This window comes from Micromys minutus (genome assembly GCF_963924665.1).
Source record: "Micromys minutus genome assembly, chromosome: 29".
In the NCBI taxonomy this organism is placed as follows: domain Eukaryota; kingdom Metazoa; phylum Chordata; class Mammalia; order Rodentia; family Muridae; genus Micromys; species Micromys minutus.
The window spans coordinates 12,659,587-12,677,740 of record NC_137964.1 but is presented as its reverse complement, the minus strand read 5'-3'; the positions used below and the strand labels follow the sequence as shown (position 1 = coordinate 12,677,740).

The following is an 18,154-nucleotide window of genomic DNA, read 5'->3' as shown; positions in this document are numbered from 1 at the left end:
TAGGCTCAGTGTGTACTGTCCCAGCTGCTCTGATTTCAGGATTGTACGATCATTGTGCCTGAAGACAGAGTATAGTGTGTTCCAACAGCTACGCACTAGAACGGGCCTGAGACACCAATTTTCTCTTAATGCTCACAGCCGGGGGAATTTGACCTTAACCAGACCCAGACAGCGACTATGGGGTTTTCAAGCTTGTTCCTGTGAAGGCCACGGAGCCTTTCTGTACATCTCGGAGCCCTACCTATGGAATTCAAAAACTTTGCCCCTAGGTTCCCAGCAACACCCCAGGTCCTTCCCACTTCTCAGTATTGGTCAGCTCCTGGCAGCTCAGCGAGGGACAGCTTTGCCTTCTCCCCGGTTCACAGTTCACTTGTCCACGTGGCTCAACGTGTAGCTGAGAGAAGTGGGGGCAGAGGTAGGGGTGGGCCCAGGCCCAGGGGTCAAAGGCAGAGGACTGAGTTAAGAGGGGAGTGTGTACGTAGGCTGTGGGTTGCTACTGTGCAACTCCAACCGCAGCATGGAATCCTCCAGCCCCCTGCACCGGTGTCTTCAAGTGGGTCTTTTCCTTCTTGGGACTTGGTGAGTTAGTTCCCAACCCCCTGGAACCAGACAGAGCTGATCCTAAGGAGGTAGAATAGGAATTAAATGGGGTCTAGGTTTAAGTCTCATAGGACTGGGAGGGAGGGCCAGAAGGGAGGCAAGAGTTCACACATTCGGGTTCTTTTTCAAAAGATATTCGTATTGTGTTTATTTATTTGTGGGGTGGCATGTTCATGTCACAGCAAATGTGACACAGAACAGGGGCCAGACTGAGGTAATCGGTTTCTCTTTTCACTATATGGGACCGGGGGTGGGGGGAGGGAGGGAATGGGGGGTTGAGGGGAGGATGGAACACAGGCCTAGCAGCAAGCACCTTTACCTGCTGGGCTATCTTGCCGGGCCCTGAACATCTGGGTTCTTAGCATTGCTCTCTCTCTCTTGTCCTCCAGCCCCGCCGTGCCTGGTGACATTGATTCTAGCCTCCCTAGGCGGGGCTTGGACTCTTGTGGTCCTCTACCTGCTCTGGCTCCATCAAGACAGACACACACCCAGGATGGGGGGACGCCGGTCTGCCTGGGTCCGCAACTGGGCAGTCTGGAGAAATCTCCGTGACTACTTTCCCATCACGGTGAGGGACCTGGAAGGTGCTCTGGGTTGATGGATGGGTGGGGTTTCAAAATATGTAAATGTGGCCACCCCATTTCTCCCTGGGAAATGGGGTACATTCATAGCTTCTGCTCTCTAGCCCGTTAACACGGCCGACTTGGATCCATCCCAAAACTACCTCTTTGGTTGTCATCCTCACGGGGTCCTAGCTGTTGGGGCCTTCAGCAACTTCTGTACAGAAGCCACAGGCTTCTCCCGCCTCTTTCCGGGTCTCAAGCCACATTTGCTCATGTTGCCGTGTTGGTTCCAGATGCCTCTCTTCCGAGATTACATTATGACCAGTGGTAAGGTTCTGGTGGCCGTCCTGGCTGTGGGAGGTCCCCTGGAGGCTTTGGAGGCAAAACCCGGAACAGTGAGTTTGCGGCTCCGGAATCAGAAAGGATTCATTAAATTATCTCTGGAACACGGGTGAGAAGTGGGTGGGTGGCGGCGGCAGAGGGATATCCACCGGAGCTGCCCTGAGTGAGGGGGATGCGAGCCCGTATCTTCAGCCCCCCTCCCCAGTCAGCCTCGCGCATGTCTGTTCCTGCTCCTCCAGGGCCTCTCTTGTGCCTGTCTTCTCCTTTGGAGAGAATGACCTCTTCCAGCAGTTTCCCAACCCGCCAGGCTCCTGGGTACGGAGGATGCAGAATGCATTTCAGAGGAAACTGAGTGTGGCCCTGCCTCTCTTCCACGGTCGCCTGGGTCTCCTGATAGCCTTCCGTGTGCCCGCCCACACCGTCGGTGAGCCGTGTATCTCTCTCCCATCCTCTTCCAGCTGGGAGGTTCCCTTTAAGCCCGACATCCTAGCTCTCTGGTTCACGAGCCTGGCACTCGTGCCCCTAGCTGGCCTCGAACTCTGTCCAGGCAGGTTAATGGACATCTTAACAATCAGTCTTCTTCCACAGTGGGCGCCCCAATTCCAGTGCAGCGAAGCCCGAGGCCCAGCCGGGAACAGGTGGACCAGTTGCACGAGTTATATGTAGAGCATCTCACACAGCTGTTCGAGGCACACAAGATGCGCTATGGGGTCCCTGCTGATCAACACCTTATCCCCATCTAGGCCTGTCTGTGTCCCTGTGTCCTGGCCTTCCTGAGAGACTGCAGGGGTGTGGGCTTGGGGAGATGATTAAAGATGGAAGCAGATGTGGTTTTGTGTGTGTGTGTGTGTGTGTGTGTGTGTGTTGTGGGGGGAGATAAGCCACAGGGCAGGGACCCCCATTGTCCTCAATGGTTCTGGTAGCCAGGACGACTCCCAGAGACCTGCATTGCAAACACTTGCCTGGGTCAGGTTCCTCCTGCCCTGCCCTCCCTGAATGTGAGAGATCAAAGTCTCAGGTCCCCACCATTGCCTGAGTACTCCTAACCGCTGAGCCATCTCTCCAGCCCCCAAGAAGGGATCTCTTGTCCACCATTGCATATACCGGGGTAGGTGGCTTATGAACTTTCTCCATCTGCCATGTCTCTGCTACATCCATAGTCTTCTGCCTCCGCCTCCCAAGTGCTGGGATATAAAGGCTTCGGGAGCCTAGCAGTTCTTAGCTAAGCCTCTGACCTTGTTTAGAGAAGAAGGAGGATCCTGGCAAGGGGTCCAGAAGTTCAGTGGCACACACCTCTAATCCCAGAACTCGGGAAATGCAGAGAGAAGGAGCCAGGTGGGGCTCTAGTTTGAGGCCAGCCTGTCTATGTAGTGAGCTCCGGGCCAGCTAGAGGCACTGTCTAATGAGACCCTGTCTCAGAAATGAGGGTTGATCCTTTGCTTAACTGCTTGTTAATGCTTGCTATGGGGGGGATGAGGCATTCTTTTCCATAGTGTAGCTGCTGGTGAGATGCAATTATTCAGTAAATGATTCTAATCACTTACTCACTGGGTCCCTAAAACAAGGAAAACAAGCAAAAAGAGATGTAGAAGACAGACTGGTTGGAAAGACGAAGGGAGAGGAGAAAAGAGAAGGCCATGGGCGTGTGGTCAAAATGCCTTGTATATGTGAAATAAAAGTTTCGTGGTAAAACCCAGTAATCCTTTACATTTATATGTTGTATGTGAAGGAGTGTCTTGCCTGTATGAATGTGTAGGTACCATGTGTGTGCCTGGTGCCTGTGGAGGTCGGAGGAGGGCAATGGGTCTCTTGGAACTAGAGTTAAGGGTGGTTGTAAGCCTCCATGTGGGTGCTGGGAATCCAACCTGGGTCCTCTGAAAGAGCAACACGTGCTCTTAACTGAGCAGTCTCTGCAGCCCCATGAAACTTACCACTGTGTATAATTAATACATGTTAATAAGAACATACAAAAATAGTGACTTATCCAAGGTCAAGAAACAGCCAAGATCACTGGGAAGAGATTCAAGGTCGGGAGAGAGACCCTGACTAAGGTGTCCATTCTGTAGCACCTGGGGATGGGGAGGGGCATGTCCAGACATGTTTCCTGCAGAACTAGCTTTCAGGGAAAGTCTGAATCATGGCCCAGAGGACGTCTCCAGGGTCTTAGGTCTAGAGGAAAGTGAAGGGGGCAGAAGCAGCAACACTGTGGGTCTCCTTGTCATCTTCAAACAGTCGCTCCAGAGCCTTCATGTAGAGTTGGTGACAATGGTCCTCTTGGTCTTCTGTGAGTTTGAGGCATGAGGGCACACATATGGGGTAGGCACTGTGTGTGTGTGTGTGTGTGAGAGAGAGAGAGAGAGAGAGAGAGAGAAAGAGAGAGAATTCTCTCTTTGCAAGTGAAACCGACGCCACCCACTCACTCACAGTAGTAATGAGCAGGGCAATTGGTGCCAGACCAAACCCCAGGGATTGACTGAGAAGAGACCGTGGTCCCAAAGGATGCAAGGGGGAAAATCTCATGAGTCTCTTGCAGGCAACTCGGAATCGATGCTACCAGGAGTTTTAGGCAAAAGACTTGAATCTGTAAAAGGCTTGCTGTGGTTGAGTGTCTCCTGCCTTATCTCCCAGGCTGCCGGGATTCCAGGCCTGTCTCCCCACTCCTGGCTTTGCCTCGAGACAGGGTTGAAGGTCTGGTGATGCTGCCCAGTTAATATGGGATTTTGAAGACTTGATTTTGATTCCCAGAATCTATGTTTAAACATGCAGGGGCAGGGGCTGGAGAGATGGCTCAGCGGTTAAGAGCACTGACTGCTCTTCCAGAGGTCCCGAGTTCAAATCCCAGCAACCACATGGTGGCTCACAACCATCTGTAATGAGATCTGATGAGCTCTTCTGGTGTGTCAGAGGACAGCTACAGTGTACTTAAATATAATAAATAAATAAATCTTTAAAAAGATTTTTAAAAACCACCTCTCCTCCTTTCTCCTTCCCTCCCTTTTCCCATCCCTCGCCTCCCTTCCTCTCTTCTCCTTCCCCCTCTCTCTTCCCTCACCTCCTCTTCCCTCCTCTTTCCAGAGCCCTATATCTCGGAGGTCAAGGCTGTTATGGGTCTCCCCCTCAACAAATAGCGAACAGGATACCTCATCGCTTGCACTCTGGAAGGCTAACAACTGTACTTGAACTCAACAGGCACCACAAGCTCGGCTTCTTGGCTCTTCTCAGGGACCTTTTCTCTCCCTGCCATCCTTGGAGTGGCCACCAGGGGGTGATCTCTTTTTCAAAAGGTTTTTCCAACTGTTCCTTTCCAGTTTAAAACCTCCTGACTGGCAAGTCCAACTCACCCGGAGGATCCAGCTGGCAGGCAAAACTTAGTCTCAAACTCCCAGTGATCCACCTGCCTCAGCTTCCAGAGTTCCAGGTTCAAAGGCATGCACCACCACACCTAGCCCTGTTTGTTTGGATTGTTTGGTTTCTAGTTTTAAGACAGGATCTCACTTTGTAGCACGGGTTAGTTTGAATTTGCATATCTCCTGCCTCAGCTTCTTGAGTGCTGAGATTACATCTGAGAGCCAATGTCCCTGTAGAACTCACAACCCAGGAGGCCTCTCGGCCCTGGATTTTGCTAGAGATCGCTGTTAGACTGTTGTTAATTAGATTTCTTGCACGGACAGACCACACCAAACGAACATGGTTCCACGTGGAAAGGTTTAATAGAACAGGATGGGGCATGGGTCAAGGTCAAGAGAAGAGAAGAAGAAAGAGAGAGAGAGGAGGAGGGGTTTCAGTCTTTTGTAGGGGTAGTGACATCACTTGCTCCCAGGTGGAGGTGGGATTTTTGTGCTGATGTCTTCTGGGAATGCTTGGGCTGTTTCCATGGCAATTGATGTGCCAGGTTCCTGTCACCTGTGGGTGGGGCCATGGCTGGGGGAAGGGGCTATCCTAATGCCAAAAGAGACCAGCATCCTATCTGGAGAAGAACTTCTCAGTACGATTCACTATCCATTTCCAGACTGCCCTCCCAAGCCTGCAATGGGCCAGGCCTTAAAGATCCCCAACACTTGCCTGGCGGTGCTAAAATGCAGCTTTGGTCCCGGCACTTGGGACATAGATGCAGACAGGTGTCTGAGTTCAAGGCCACCCTGGTCTATCTACAGAGTTCTGGGACAGCCAGGGCTATACAGAGAAACCCTGTCCCTATCTATCTATCTATCTATCTATCTATCTATCTACCTACCTACCTACCTACCTACCTATCCATCCATCTACTTCTATCTATCTATTCATCCATCTATCTACTTATCTATGTATCTATCTATTCATCCATCCATCCATCCATCCATCCATCCATCCATATGTATCCATGTATCTATGAATGTATGTATGTATGTATGTATGTATGTATGTATGTATGTATGTATGTATGTATCTACCTATCTCCATCCCTCTCTTGTTTGCAAATACCCCTTTATCCAAAGTTGGGTAACTTAAGTACCAGTGCAAACACTGTATTATATTGCAATACCTTAAACCTGTCTCCATCTGGAAGTAATGGCTAAGGCTAGGTGAGGTGGGACCCATTGGTCCTCTCAACACTAGGGAGGCCCACGTGGGAAGATACTGAATTCAGGGCCAGCCGGAGCTCACGATGTTCATAGTGAGGCCTCATCTCGTTTAACATGTCTATATGTTGTTATATGTATTTGTTTGCTTTTCTATATAACAAAAAGTCTGATTTGTACGACGCGGAGCAACTCATTGAGAGAGGTATTTTAAAGGTTTATATTATGGATTTTGTGTATGTGTACGGGTCTGTGCACATGAATACAGGTGCCCACAGAGGCCAAACCTCTGAAACTGGAGTTGTGAGCGGGTGTGAGCTGCCATCTGGATGCTGGGAACCAAACTTAGGCCCTGTAAGGGCAGCTCTTAAGCACTGAGCCATCTGTCCAGCCCCTAACGTGAAAATGAGGGAGGGAAGCATTTCTTTATTCAGCCTGGAGAAACTCTGGCTCAGCACATTTACAGCAAAGGAAGACACATCTTCCGTCAGAGGGTTCCGCTAATCTGTGACAGCATGCTGACGGAACTGTTTGCTAGGTGGTGGCGCTGAGGTTTGAACTCAAGGCTTTACAAATGGTGAGCGTAAGGGTTGGTGTGGCGGGGAGCACCTTTAATCCCAGTAGTCTCAAGGCACAGGCCGATGGATCTCTGTGGGTTCAAGGCCATCCAGGTCTACATAGCAAGTTCCAGGCCAGTCAGGGCTACGCAGTGAAAACTTGTCTCAGAAACCAAAGATAGAGAGGATAGTGAGGTTGCTCAGTAGTTAGAGCTGTTTGCTTCTGAGCCTGATGACCTGAGTTCAATCCCCAGAGCCCAGATGACGGAAGAAGAGAGTTATTCTCTGATTCCCACATAGACACTGTGAAGGTACTTGTCCCCCCCCTCCACACACACACACACACACACACACACACAGAGAGAGAGAGAGAGAGAGAGAGAGAGAGAGAGAGGATGGGAGGGAGAGAGATGGGTGAGGAAAGGGGAGAGAGAAGAGAAAAAAACATATTTTTAAAAGCTAAGCATGGAAGCTGGAAGGTGGTGGCACACATCTTTAATCCCAGCACTCGGGAGGCAAAGGCAGGCAGATCTCTGAGTTCAAGGCCAGCCTGGTCTACATAGCAAGTTCCAGGACCCTCAGGGCTATATAGAGAAACCCTGCCTTAACAAAGAGACATCCAAATTTGTGCCAGTCATCTTCTTATGTTGATGGGAATGGAGGCAGAGGTGACATCAGCAGGACCCTGTCCTAAGAGTTCACCGTCAAGGCTGATGGCTCTTCCAACTCTCTGACTCACGACGCTCCCACGGGTGTTCCTAGAAGCGGACAATCCTGCCTACGGAATAAAGAAGAGTGGCTTCCGTTCCAGCTGAGTTATGACGCTGTGATGAGGCTCGGTTGAAGAATAGCTGCTCCAATTGGCTCAGCAATAATTCCTCTCATTACCTGAGCCCGTGCGCCAGAAATACCGCACCGAGTCCTTCCTATGCATTATCTCATTCAGCCCTTACTGGAAGCGAAGCGTTAGGCCCTCTTTAGAGAGAGAGAGAGAGAGAGAGAGAGAGAGAGAGAGAGAGAGAGAGAGAGAGAGAGAGAGAGAGAGAGACACGTCGTGATTCACCAGTGAGCCTGACATCAGGGATCCATTGCCTTCTGCGCCATCCAGACCATTCCTCTAAGTGCTGCCTTTCTGAGTCAGGTGCTTAGGCATTCTTTGGCTCTGTGACTGTGTGCCAGTTGCTTAACTCTTTTGTTTCTGGTCTCCCTCCCTCCCTCCCTCCCTCTTTCCCTTCTTCCTTCTTTTCTTTCTTTCTTTCTTTCTTTCTTTCTTTCTTTCTTTCTTTCTTTCTTTTCTTCTCCAAGACAGGGTCTCTCTGTGTAGCCCTGGCTGTCCTGGAACTCTCTCTGTAGACCAGGCTGGCCTCAAACTCAGAGACCCACCTGCCTCTGTCTCCCATGTGTTGGGGTTAAAGATGAGCACCACCACCCAGCTCTTCTATTGTCTGAAAAGTGAGCTCACTGTAAAGGTTATGAGGTCCCTGGGAGATGCTGAGGGTTATAGCTCAGTGGCTAGACTGCTTGCCTAGCAAGCAAGCCTGGGTTCCATCTCTGGCACCGCACGATCTAACCAGTGCATGATGGTTCGTGTCTATAATCCCAGCATTAGGGAGGTAGAAAACAGGAGGCTCAGGAGTTGAAATTCATCCTCAGCTACATAAAGACCCAGAGGCCAACCCAAACTACAGGAGACCCTGTTTTTCTTTTTAAGCATATGAGGGTTGTCATGATGGTCCAGTAGGTACTTGGTGGGGCACTTGCCACCAAGCCCAGCAGCCTGGTCTCCACCCTCAGCATCCACAAGATGGAAGAAGAGAACCAACTCCTAAAAGTATCTTCTGGGTCCCACATGTGTGCTGTGGCCCACAGGATCACCGTCCATAGTTAAGCAAATATAATGTTTTAAATTACTAGACTTAAAATTTTGTTTCTTTGTTTGGTTGGATTTGGCTCTTTTAGACAGGGTTTCTCTGTGTAGTCCTGGCTTTTCTATAACTTGCTTTATAAATCAGGACGGTCTCAAACTTGGGAATCCTCCTGCCTCTGCCTCCCAAGTGCTGGCATTAAAAGCATGAGAGTATTTTGTTTTGTTTTATGTGCATGGGTGTTTTCTGCCTGCATGTTTATCTGTGCACCACATATGTGCAGTGTCCACAGAGGCCAAAAGAGGACATCAGGTCCCACAGAACTGAGTTACAGACAGTTGTGAGCTGCCATTGGCTGCTCAAAATCAAACCCAGCTCTTCCAGAAGAGCAGCCAGTGCTCTTAACTGCTGAGCCATCTTTCCAGTCCCATCAAATGTAATTAAAACAAGCAAAAAGTAAGCAAGAGCTGGTGTGCTACCAAATGTCTGTAATCCCAGCCTTGGGGGGGGGTGAGGCAAGCTCAAGGCAAGTCTGGGTTACAGAGCAAAAGCCTGGCTCCATTAAAGAAAAAGAAAAAAAAAAAAAAAAAAAAAAAGCAAAGCAAAACAAAACAGACAGGGCTCATTCTCACTCTTAGATTCTTTGCAATTTCTAAAATGTTTGCTTTTATGTATATGCATATATGTGTCTATGTGAGTGTGCATGTGTACACTCAGAAGCCAGAAGAAGAGGCTGTCAGGTCCCTTGGAATTGGAGTCACAGGCATTTGCAGGATTCCCTGATGATTTCACAGGGGCCGGGATCCGAACTCTGGTCCTCCAGATTGTGCAGCAAGCCCTCCTAACCACTGACTTCTCTCTAGTCCCTACTGATTTACTTTTGAGAGTCCCTACTGATTTACTTTTGAGACAGGGTCTCATGTAGCCCCAGGCTGACCTCAAATTCCCTGCATAATCTGAATCTGACCTTGACTTCTGGATCTTCCTGCCTTCATCCGTGGAATGCTAGGGCTATGGTTGTGTTACAACACTGTGGTTTGTTTATTTGTTGGTCTGTTTTGAATTTTCAAGGCAGGGTCTTAATATGTAGCTCTGGCTGTCCTGGAACAACTCACTTTTTAGACCAGGCTAGCTTCAAACTCAAGTCCACCTGTCTCTGCTTCCCAAGTGCTGGGATTCAAGGCATTCACCACTAAGCTTCCTCTAGAGAACAGACTCTTAGGAATGTGGGTGTGAAATGACCCTCCTGAGATCCTCTGTTTCAATCTGTGGTCACCAGCTGGTGGCACTGTATGAAAGGTTTCCAAACTATTAGGAGGTAGCCACTCACTGGCCTAAGTGGTCACTGAGGGTGCCTCGTGAAGTTTTATAACCTGGCCCCATATCTTGTTCCCTTTCTGCTTCCTGAAAGTGGAGGCATTATAGCCAATGGCCTCACGCTCTTTTCCACCATGACAGACTGTGTCCCTTCAAACTACAAGCCCAGGTAAGTCCTTCCTCTCTCCATTGCTCCTTGTCCGGCCTTTGGTCACAACAATAGGAAGAGTAGCTAACACCCTCTTCAAGCGTGTTACCCTTAATGACCTAACACTCTTGAACTAGGCCATGCCTCCTAAAGTAGTACCACCTCCCGGCAGTACCACAGGCTAGCCCGGCAGTACCACAGGCTAGCAACCAAGCCTCAGATACATTGTGGAGCTTTAGGAAATATTTCTGGTCCTAATGACAGTGGGATATAGCTATCCCAAGCCATGGGCATTCTCGGAATTTACTCTCCGCATCAGTAAAATGGAGAAGCAATCCCACAGTGTTGGATACGTTTCTCATTGCCACAACCAAATACCAGACAGAGGCAACTTAAGAGAGGAAGGGTTTCAGTTGGCTCACCGTTTCAAGGTCCATGATGGCTACTCTTTATTGTCGGTTTGACTGGATTTAGCACCACCCTAGGAGACACTCCTCTGAGTATGTCTGGGAAGAGTTATTCAGAGAGTTTAACTAAGGGGGGAGGATGAAGTCTACATGTGATTGGTACCATCCCATGGCCTGGGGTCCAAGGCTGGAGTGCCAGCATTCACCCAACTCATAATCATGGAGGCAAGACCAGCCGCCTCAAGATTCTGAAGCCATAATGTTACCCCAAGATGGACTGAGCCTTCAAACTGTGAGTCATAAGAAACCCTTCCTTCCGTCTACTTATCTTGTCCCAGCAACTGTGTAGGTATCAGATACACACCCCATCACGTCAGGCCTCCAAAACCACCCCAAACAGCACCACTTGTTGGAGATCAAGTGTTCAAACACATAAGCCCGTGGGGGCATTTCACATCCACCATTATCACCGCCCGCCCACCTACAGTGTTCTGAGAATTATTCCAAATCGTATTGAAAACACGCCGGGTGGTGCTGTGATTCATTATGCATCATGGCCTCGAGGGGACCCTGGAACACAGGGCTGCTGAGTCAAAGGCCTCCTCTTCTCCCTCTCACAAAATCTTGGCTAATCTTAAACTGCAGTAGCTTCTGGGGATGTCTCAGAGCCAGGGTGTTTGTCTGCCATGCACAAGCTCCTGAGACTCATTACGAATCACACACATACCCCACACACACAGAGGGAGAAAGAGAAGGAGAAGGAGAAAGAGAAGGAGGAGAAGGAGAAAGAGAAGGAGGAGGATGTGGAGGATGAGAAAGACCAAGAGAAGTAGATTGTAGCCCCCCACATTCCAGACTTAATTAGCATGTCAAAAGCTAAAGAACTCTCCAAGATCTGCCTGCCTCTGTCCCAGCCTCCCCCCAACCCCTTGCCTTCTGCCTTTGCTTCCTGAGTGATAGGATTAAAGGTGGCTAAGGACACATGCTGCCCTCCCAAGAGGACCTGGTTTAATTCCCTCGAACTCACAGGGCGTGGGCTCACATCTGTCTGCAACTCCGGTCCCAAGGTATCTGACACCTTTTTCTGGCCTCGACCTGCATCAGGACACAAGCAGTTCACAGGGATCCGTGCAAGCAAGACACTCATACACACGCACGGAGACAGGAAAAAAGGAAAAGGAACCACCAACTGTTCTCATACCCACCGGCCAGTTCCCCAGTCAGGACAAGGACCAGAGGTTTGTCCCACAGGACTACATGTCGATATCACTTGTCCCTGGGGTCCCGTGCCCAAGGAGACCCTTGCCAAACAGACAACACCCTTCAAAACTTCACTCCTTCACTCTGAGAAGGGAGCGGAGGGTCCAGGAAGACCCTGTGTCAACAGCATCTCTTCCTTCCTGTGTGTCTTGCTAAGGTTACCTCCTCTAACCTTGCAGCTTTGCCTGTAACCCTTTCTCTGCCTGCGGGATGTCCTTTCCAGTCTCCTTTCTGACTCGGGCCCTTTGCCGCTGACATTCCTGTGCAGAAAGGACACACAGTAGCATGACTTTAAAATTCATGGTCCCCCAAACAAAAAGAGCAATTTTGTTTGCTTGCTTGTGAAACCCTGGCTGTCCTAAAAAACTCTCTCTCTAGACTAGGATGTCCTGGAACTCAGAGATCCGCCTGCCTCTACTTCCCAAGTGCTAGGATCAAAAGTACGCACCACGGGAATTATGCACACACACACACACACACACACACACACACACACACACTTACATTTTGAAACAGGTTCTTACTATGTAGCTCTAGATAACCTAGAACTCACAACGTAGACTGATCTCAAACTTCCAGAGATCCAGCAATCCAGCTGCCTCAAGAGGAGTTTAAAACATTTTTTATTAAGATTTTATATACCATGTTATGTGTACGAGTGTTTTGCCCGCTTGTCTGTATGTGACTGGTGCTGGTTGAGACCAGAAGAGGGCGTTGGATTTAGAACTGGAATTACAGATGGTTTGAAACCACTGTGTGGGTGCTGGGAACCCCCCACATCCTCCTCTGCAAGAGCAAAAACATGCTTAAGCACTGAGATATCTCTTCAGCCCCTTAATAAAAAACAAAAAACAAAAAACAAAAATGTATCTTTTGTAGTCAGGTGGTCGTGGCTCACGCCTTTAATCCCAGCACTCAGGAGGCAGATGCAGGCAGATCTCTGAGTTCAAGGCCAGCCTGGTCCACAGGGTGAGTTTCAGGACGATCAGGGCTGCACAGAGAGAAACCCTGTCTCCAAAAGCAAAACAAAACAAAACCCCAAAAAACAAAAACAACCCCCCAAAAAACAACAATAATAATTCTGTATTTTTTTTAAAGTTGAGGTCGAGAGTTTTATTCAATTCTTTTCTTTCTTTCTTTTTTTTTTAAAAAAGATTCATTTATTTTATTTATATAAGTACACTGTATGTCTTCAGACACACCAGAAGAGGGCATCAGATTCCATTACAGATGGCTGTGAGCCACTATGTGGTTGCTGGGATTTGAACTCAGGACCTCTGGAAGAGCAGTCAGAGCTCTTAACCACCGAGCCATCTCTCCAGCCCCAATTCTGTATTTTTTAAAGCTATCGTTTGCATCTTCAAGGCTGAGAGCCATGAGGTGTCATGTTTGGGATTCCGTCTGAGAATTTCCTAGAGTTTCCGCTGCCTTGTTGCTCCTAAGCCTGCTGACTGTCTGCTGTTCCTGTATTCTTGCTCCTTCCTATCTTTGGGTTGTTGTATGATTGGTGTTTTCATCTTAGCTGGTTAGCTGGTTTCATCCCACACCCTTCCTTCCTTCCCTTCCCCAGTGCTGGGAAGCCACCACCCTCAGGGGCATCTATATTTCAGAAGTGTGTGGCTCAGGGGGAGAGGGATGGGTGGATATGATGGGTCTGCAGCGTGCACAGTGACTCCATCCATCCCTCTCCCCTGGAGCCATCGCTCACGTTTATGAGATGAAGATGATGATGATGTAAGGATGCTGGGATAACGGTGCAGGGGTGGGGTACACACTGCCTGGGGCTTGGTCCCATATACTCTAACCAGGCTCTGCAGGCCGGGCTGCCTGTGAATCTGTCGAGATGCCCTTTGAGACTTAGTTCCAGCAGGTGACGGTGGCACATGCTTTTAATGCCAGCTCTGGGTAGTCAGAGGCAGACGGATCTCTGAGTTTGAGGACAGCTTGGTTTACAGAGTGAGTCCCAGGACAGCCAGGGCTGCACAGACATTCTGAAATGAAAATAAAAACAAAGCCAGACAAAACCCAACCACCCACCAACAACGGGAAACCAAGAGAGTTAGTCCGAGGAGTCAGGTCGGACAGTGCCTCGCCACAGCGTGGAGAATGGTCTGAGAATGAAGCAAGATGCTCGGCACTGACCCGTAGCTTGGGCCCCTCCAGTAGCCAGTACTCACCTCTGGTGTTCGGGGACCTTAGACTCTTTGCTTATGTCCCCCATTTTGGAAATGGAAGTACAGGGAATGGGGCTGGTTCGGTGGCTCAGTGGGGAATGGGACTCGCTCTAAGCTTGATGCCCTGGATTCAGTCCTAGAACCCACTGAGTGGAAGGTGAATGATTCAAGAAAATTATCATCTGGCTCATGAGTGTACACACACACCATACACACACACCACGCCATACCACACTACACATACATACATACACAACACACACATACCACACACACACACAAACACACACACACACACCACACACCACACTACACATATATACATACACCATACACATCACATACACATACACACATACCACACACACATACACCACACACCACACATACACATATACCCACAGACATACACATACCACACCCACACATATAATACATATTCCACACACACAGCACACATACATACACATAACACACACATAGATACACATACATACATGCACACACACCACACACATATACACACACTACACACAGACACACACTCATACACACACACACACTGTAGTAAAAAGCAACTAAATGGGGATGGTGAGGTGGCTCAGTGGGTAGAGACACCTATACACCAAGCCACATGACCTGAATTTAACCTCCAGGACCCACGTGGTATAAAGACAGAATTTGATTCCTGCAAATTGTCCACTGATCTCCACATACAGTCATCCCACCCCAGACATAAAATGTATTGAAGTGGAAATGTCTAATTTCTTTGGAAGGTTATGTCAAATGATGTTTTGCTGGGGGCACGTGCGCGATAGGATGTCTTGCTAAAGCAGACACGTGAAAGGGCCCTTGGGGAAGGAGGATAAATATGACCCCAGACAGCGGGAGACTGAGCTTTGATGCGCTTTCCTCTGCCTCGCTATTCTTCGCTAACAACGTGCATTTATCGGTTCGCCTTACATAGCGTTGCTGATCTCCAGCAGTGGTGACGCCAGAGAGAAACTAGCGAAGAACTGCTCGTGAGATTCTTGTGGCTTCACCTCTGGTTGAAGCCTGGCAGTTTTCTTCAGGATTGAACTATGGCTGCTGGTTCCTTGTGCCTGGTGTCTGCCTGCAGAAAGGGCTGGGCTGTAGCTACCAGCTCTACGGTGGTGTCTGCTGCTGCTGAGTCGTATTTGGTGTTTGCTACGGGACTGAACTGAAAGAAAGTCAAGCTCGTTCATACAGGACTATTGCTGATCGGGTTCACTTCCCCACATCCTGATGACTTTTCCCTCCCACTACCTCTGCTTGGTGGTGGGCTAGAGAAGAGGAACCCATTTTCAAAGTAGGCTGCAAAAAGATGTGTACCTACAATGGATTCCTAAAAAAAAAAAAAAAAAAAAAAAATGCAGTAACCGTTGAAGTAACTTGGTGCTGAAGGAACGTGAGGAATGGATTGAGAAGCTTTTCCTTTTTGGACATTCTGGGAACTCCCCACCCTGACTCCTCCCACCCACACCCCAAACAATCTTATCCGAGAAGCACCCTTTGGAACAGCCTCCCCATCCCGGAAGCAACGGAGGGAAACATGAGCCTAATGTCTTCGATTAGTCAGACGAGCCCCAGTTCCAGGCTGCCGTGCTTGGCCCCACGGGACCCGGGAGTATTCATGCTTCGGTTACCATGGATCCGCCGGCTTATATTTTCTCCAGGATCAGAGCACAGGCGGTCCAGGTTACCTAAAAATGTAAATGGTTTTCTCCTCTCACCAGATGGATCACAGGGATCGAGCTCACACTGTCGGGCTTGGCAGCAAGCGCCTTTAACCTCTGAGCCGTTTTGCCGATCCCTGAAGATACTAGTCGGGGCCGATAGCTAACGTCCTCATTTTCTGAATGAAGACATGGGGTTTCTAGACGTGCAGGTCTGTGTGTTAGTATGTGGTGGTTGATGGAGGAGGCAAAGTAAGATGGGTTCCCTGAGAATGTCACTTCTGGCTCTATATCAGTGTGGCCTGTCCTGATCCTTTGACACCAGACAGGGACCAAACCCTATAGTTCTGTCTTTTCTCTTCCGGCTGGGTTTAGAGACCCAGGTAAAGCAAACCGAGGGTCCCTCCCCCCCCCCCCCCCCCCCGTAACCTGGAACTTAAGCTTCTCAAACATCAGTCTCCTACTGTTAAAACAATTGAACCTTGTGGTCGTTCATTGTTATGGTTTATTTGAGACAGGGACTAATAAAACGGCCCTAGGTGGCTTGGAAGTCACTATGTAGACCAGGCTGGCCTTGAACTTGTAGAGATTGGTCTGTCTCTGCCTCTTGGGTGGTAGGATTAGAGAAAGGCAAGTGCTGCTACCCTTGGGTATTTTAAAAATATTATTATATATTATTTGTATACAATAATAAGTTTCAGTCATTGCACATGTAAGTAGTCTAACCCATTTTGATCATATTTCCTCCCCACTACCCTCTTTTATTTTTTTTAAGATTTATTTATTTATTATATATGAGTGCACTGTTGCTGTCTTCAGACACACCAGAAGAGGGCATCAGATTTCATTACAGATGGTTGTGAGCCACCGTGTGGTTCCTGGGAATTGAACTCAGGACCTCTGGAAGAGTAATCGAAGCTCTTAACCGCTGAGCCATCTCTCCAGCCCCACATCACCCTCTTTTGTCCCATTGCCTGGTACTAGTTTTGCTTATGTTGCTGTAATAAAGATCAATCTAGGGAAGCAATGGCTTGTTTCAGTCCACAATTCCAGGCCACGGGTCGTCCCAACAGAGAACCCAAGGTGCCAGGGACTGCACACATCACACCCGCAGTCAAGAGCACAGACAGGGACTGCACACATCACACCCGCAGTCAAGAGCACAGACAGGGACTGCACACATCACACCCTCAGTCAAGAGCACAGACAGGGACTGCACACATCACACCCGCAGTCAAGAGCACAGAGAAATGAATGCCTGCATGCTCAGCGCTCAGTTTGATTTCTCCACTCTTATACAGTCCATGATCCTCAGCCTAGGGGATGGTGCTGCCCACAATGAGCTGGATCTTCCCCTATCTATGAATTAATGAAGACACACCCACAGGCCAACCTGGCCGTGAGACTTTCTTTCTAGGCAATATTGGGTTGTGATGGGTGAACAATTGAAAGTAGCTGTCACACACCATGATACTCTTCCTTTGCCCAACTATTTCATGGCTCAGGGTGTGTGTGTGTGTGTGTGTGTGTGTGTGTGTGTGTGTGTAAAAATGTGCTTCAGCAGGGTTGTTTACAGATGAGAGCTTATTTCCAGGAGCACAGGTGACCAGCAGCTACTGAAGAAACTGTCCCACCCTCTCCCACCAGCCATCAACTCCTATAGATTCCCCAGGGGCAGGGCCTTATAATCCTTCCCTCCGCCATGACAGGATGTTGATGGTCTGAGTCTTGGGCAGATCTTGTACAGGTAGAGCCTTGTGGTCTTTAGGGGCCTGGAGGAACTGTGATCTGCTTTAAGCCTAGTTTCTTAGTTTAGAAGTTACTGCTTCACCTCATCTGGGCTAATCTATCTGGAGGCAGATTGGAAAGACCTAGACAAGAAAGAAGGAGAAGGAACTCTTCTTTAATTTTTTTTTTTTGTTGTTTTTTTTTTATGGGCTGAAGAAATTACTTACTTAAGCCAGGGCTTCTCAACCTTCCTAATGCTTGCGACTCTTTTATGCAGCTCCTCCTGTTGCAGTGCCCCCCAACCCTAAGTTCTTTTTGTTGCTACTTCAGAACTGCAGTTTTCTTACTGTAATAAACCATAATGTAAATGTCTGGTATGCAGTGTGCCTGATATGTGACCCCTGTGAAAATGTGATTCGACCCCCCCCAACAAGCCACATTCACGGCCCACAGATTGGAAGCGGCTGACTTTAACAGTACATACTGTTCTTACAGGGGACCTCAGTTCTGGTCTCAGCACCCACTTTGGGGAGATCACAACTGTCTGTAATCTCACTTCCAGGGACTCTGATGTCCTTGGGCACTAGGCATGCACCTGGTCCACAAACAAATATGCAGGGGCAAAAAAAAAACACCCATACAAAAATAAATAAGTAAACAACAGTATTTCCCTGAAACACCACTTGGTGCCATCCCTGGCTCCTCTCCTTTAAGCCAGGGTTATATTTTTTAAAGGAAATACGTACGTAAATGGCAGCCGAGCTAATATCATCCCTTACAGAGTCGCTGGTCTGTGTTCCTGGGGTGTTGACTAATGAGGTTTCATCAGGGAATAGTTAGCTGAAAGAACAAGGTGGATTTGATTGGTCGTGTGGTTCATACGGAGGAGACCACTCTGGAACTGAGGGTCATCAGGACTTAGGGATGGAGGCTTTTC

The 18,154-nt window shown here is 48.8% G+C and overlaps 1 protein-coding gene across 1 annotated transcript; it reads left to right on the top strand.

Moving 5' to 3' along the window:
* Nucleotides 1-243: 243 nt before the first annotated feature.
* Nucleotides 244-2,248, top strand: LOC308439317 (2-acylglycerol O-acyltransferase 2-like; the record flags this gene model as incomplete). The annotated part of the gene is made up of 5 exons (XM_080941042.1): nucleotides 244-415; nucleotides 990-1,168; nucleotides 1,286-1,614; nucleotides 1,745-1,929; nucleotides 2,094-2,248. The coding sequence occupies 5 exons, from the start codon at nucleotides 244-246 to the stop codon at nucleotides 2,246-2,248; spliced, it is 1,020 nt and encodes a 339-aa protein (XP_080797168.1).
* Nucleotides 2,249-18,154: the final 15,906 nt, after the last annotated feature.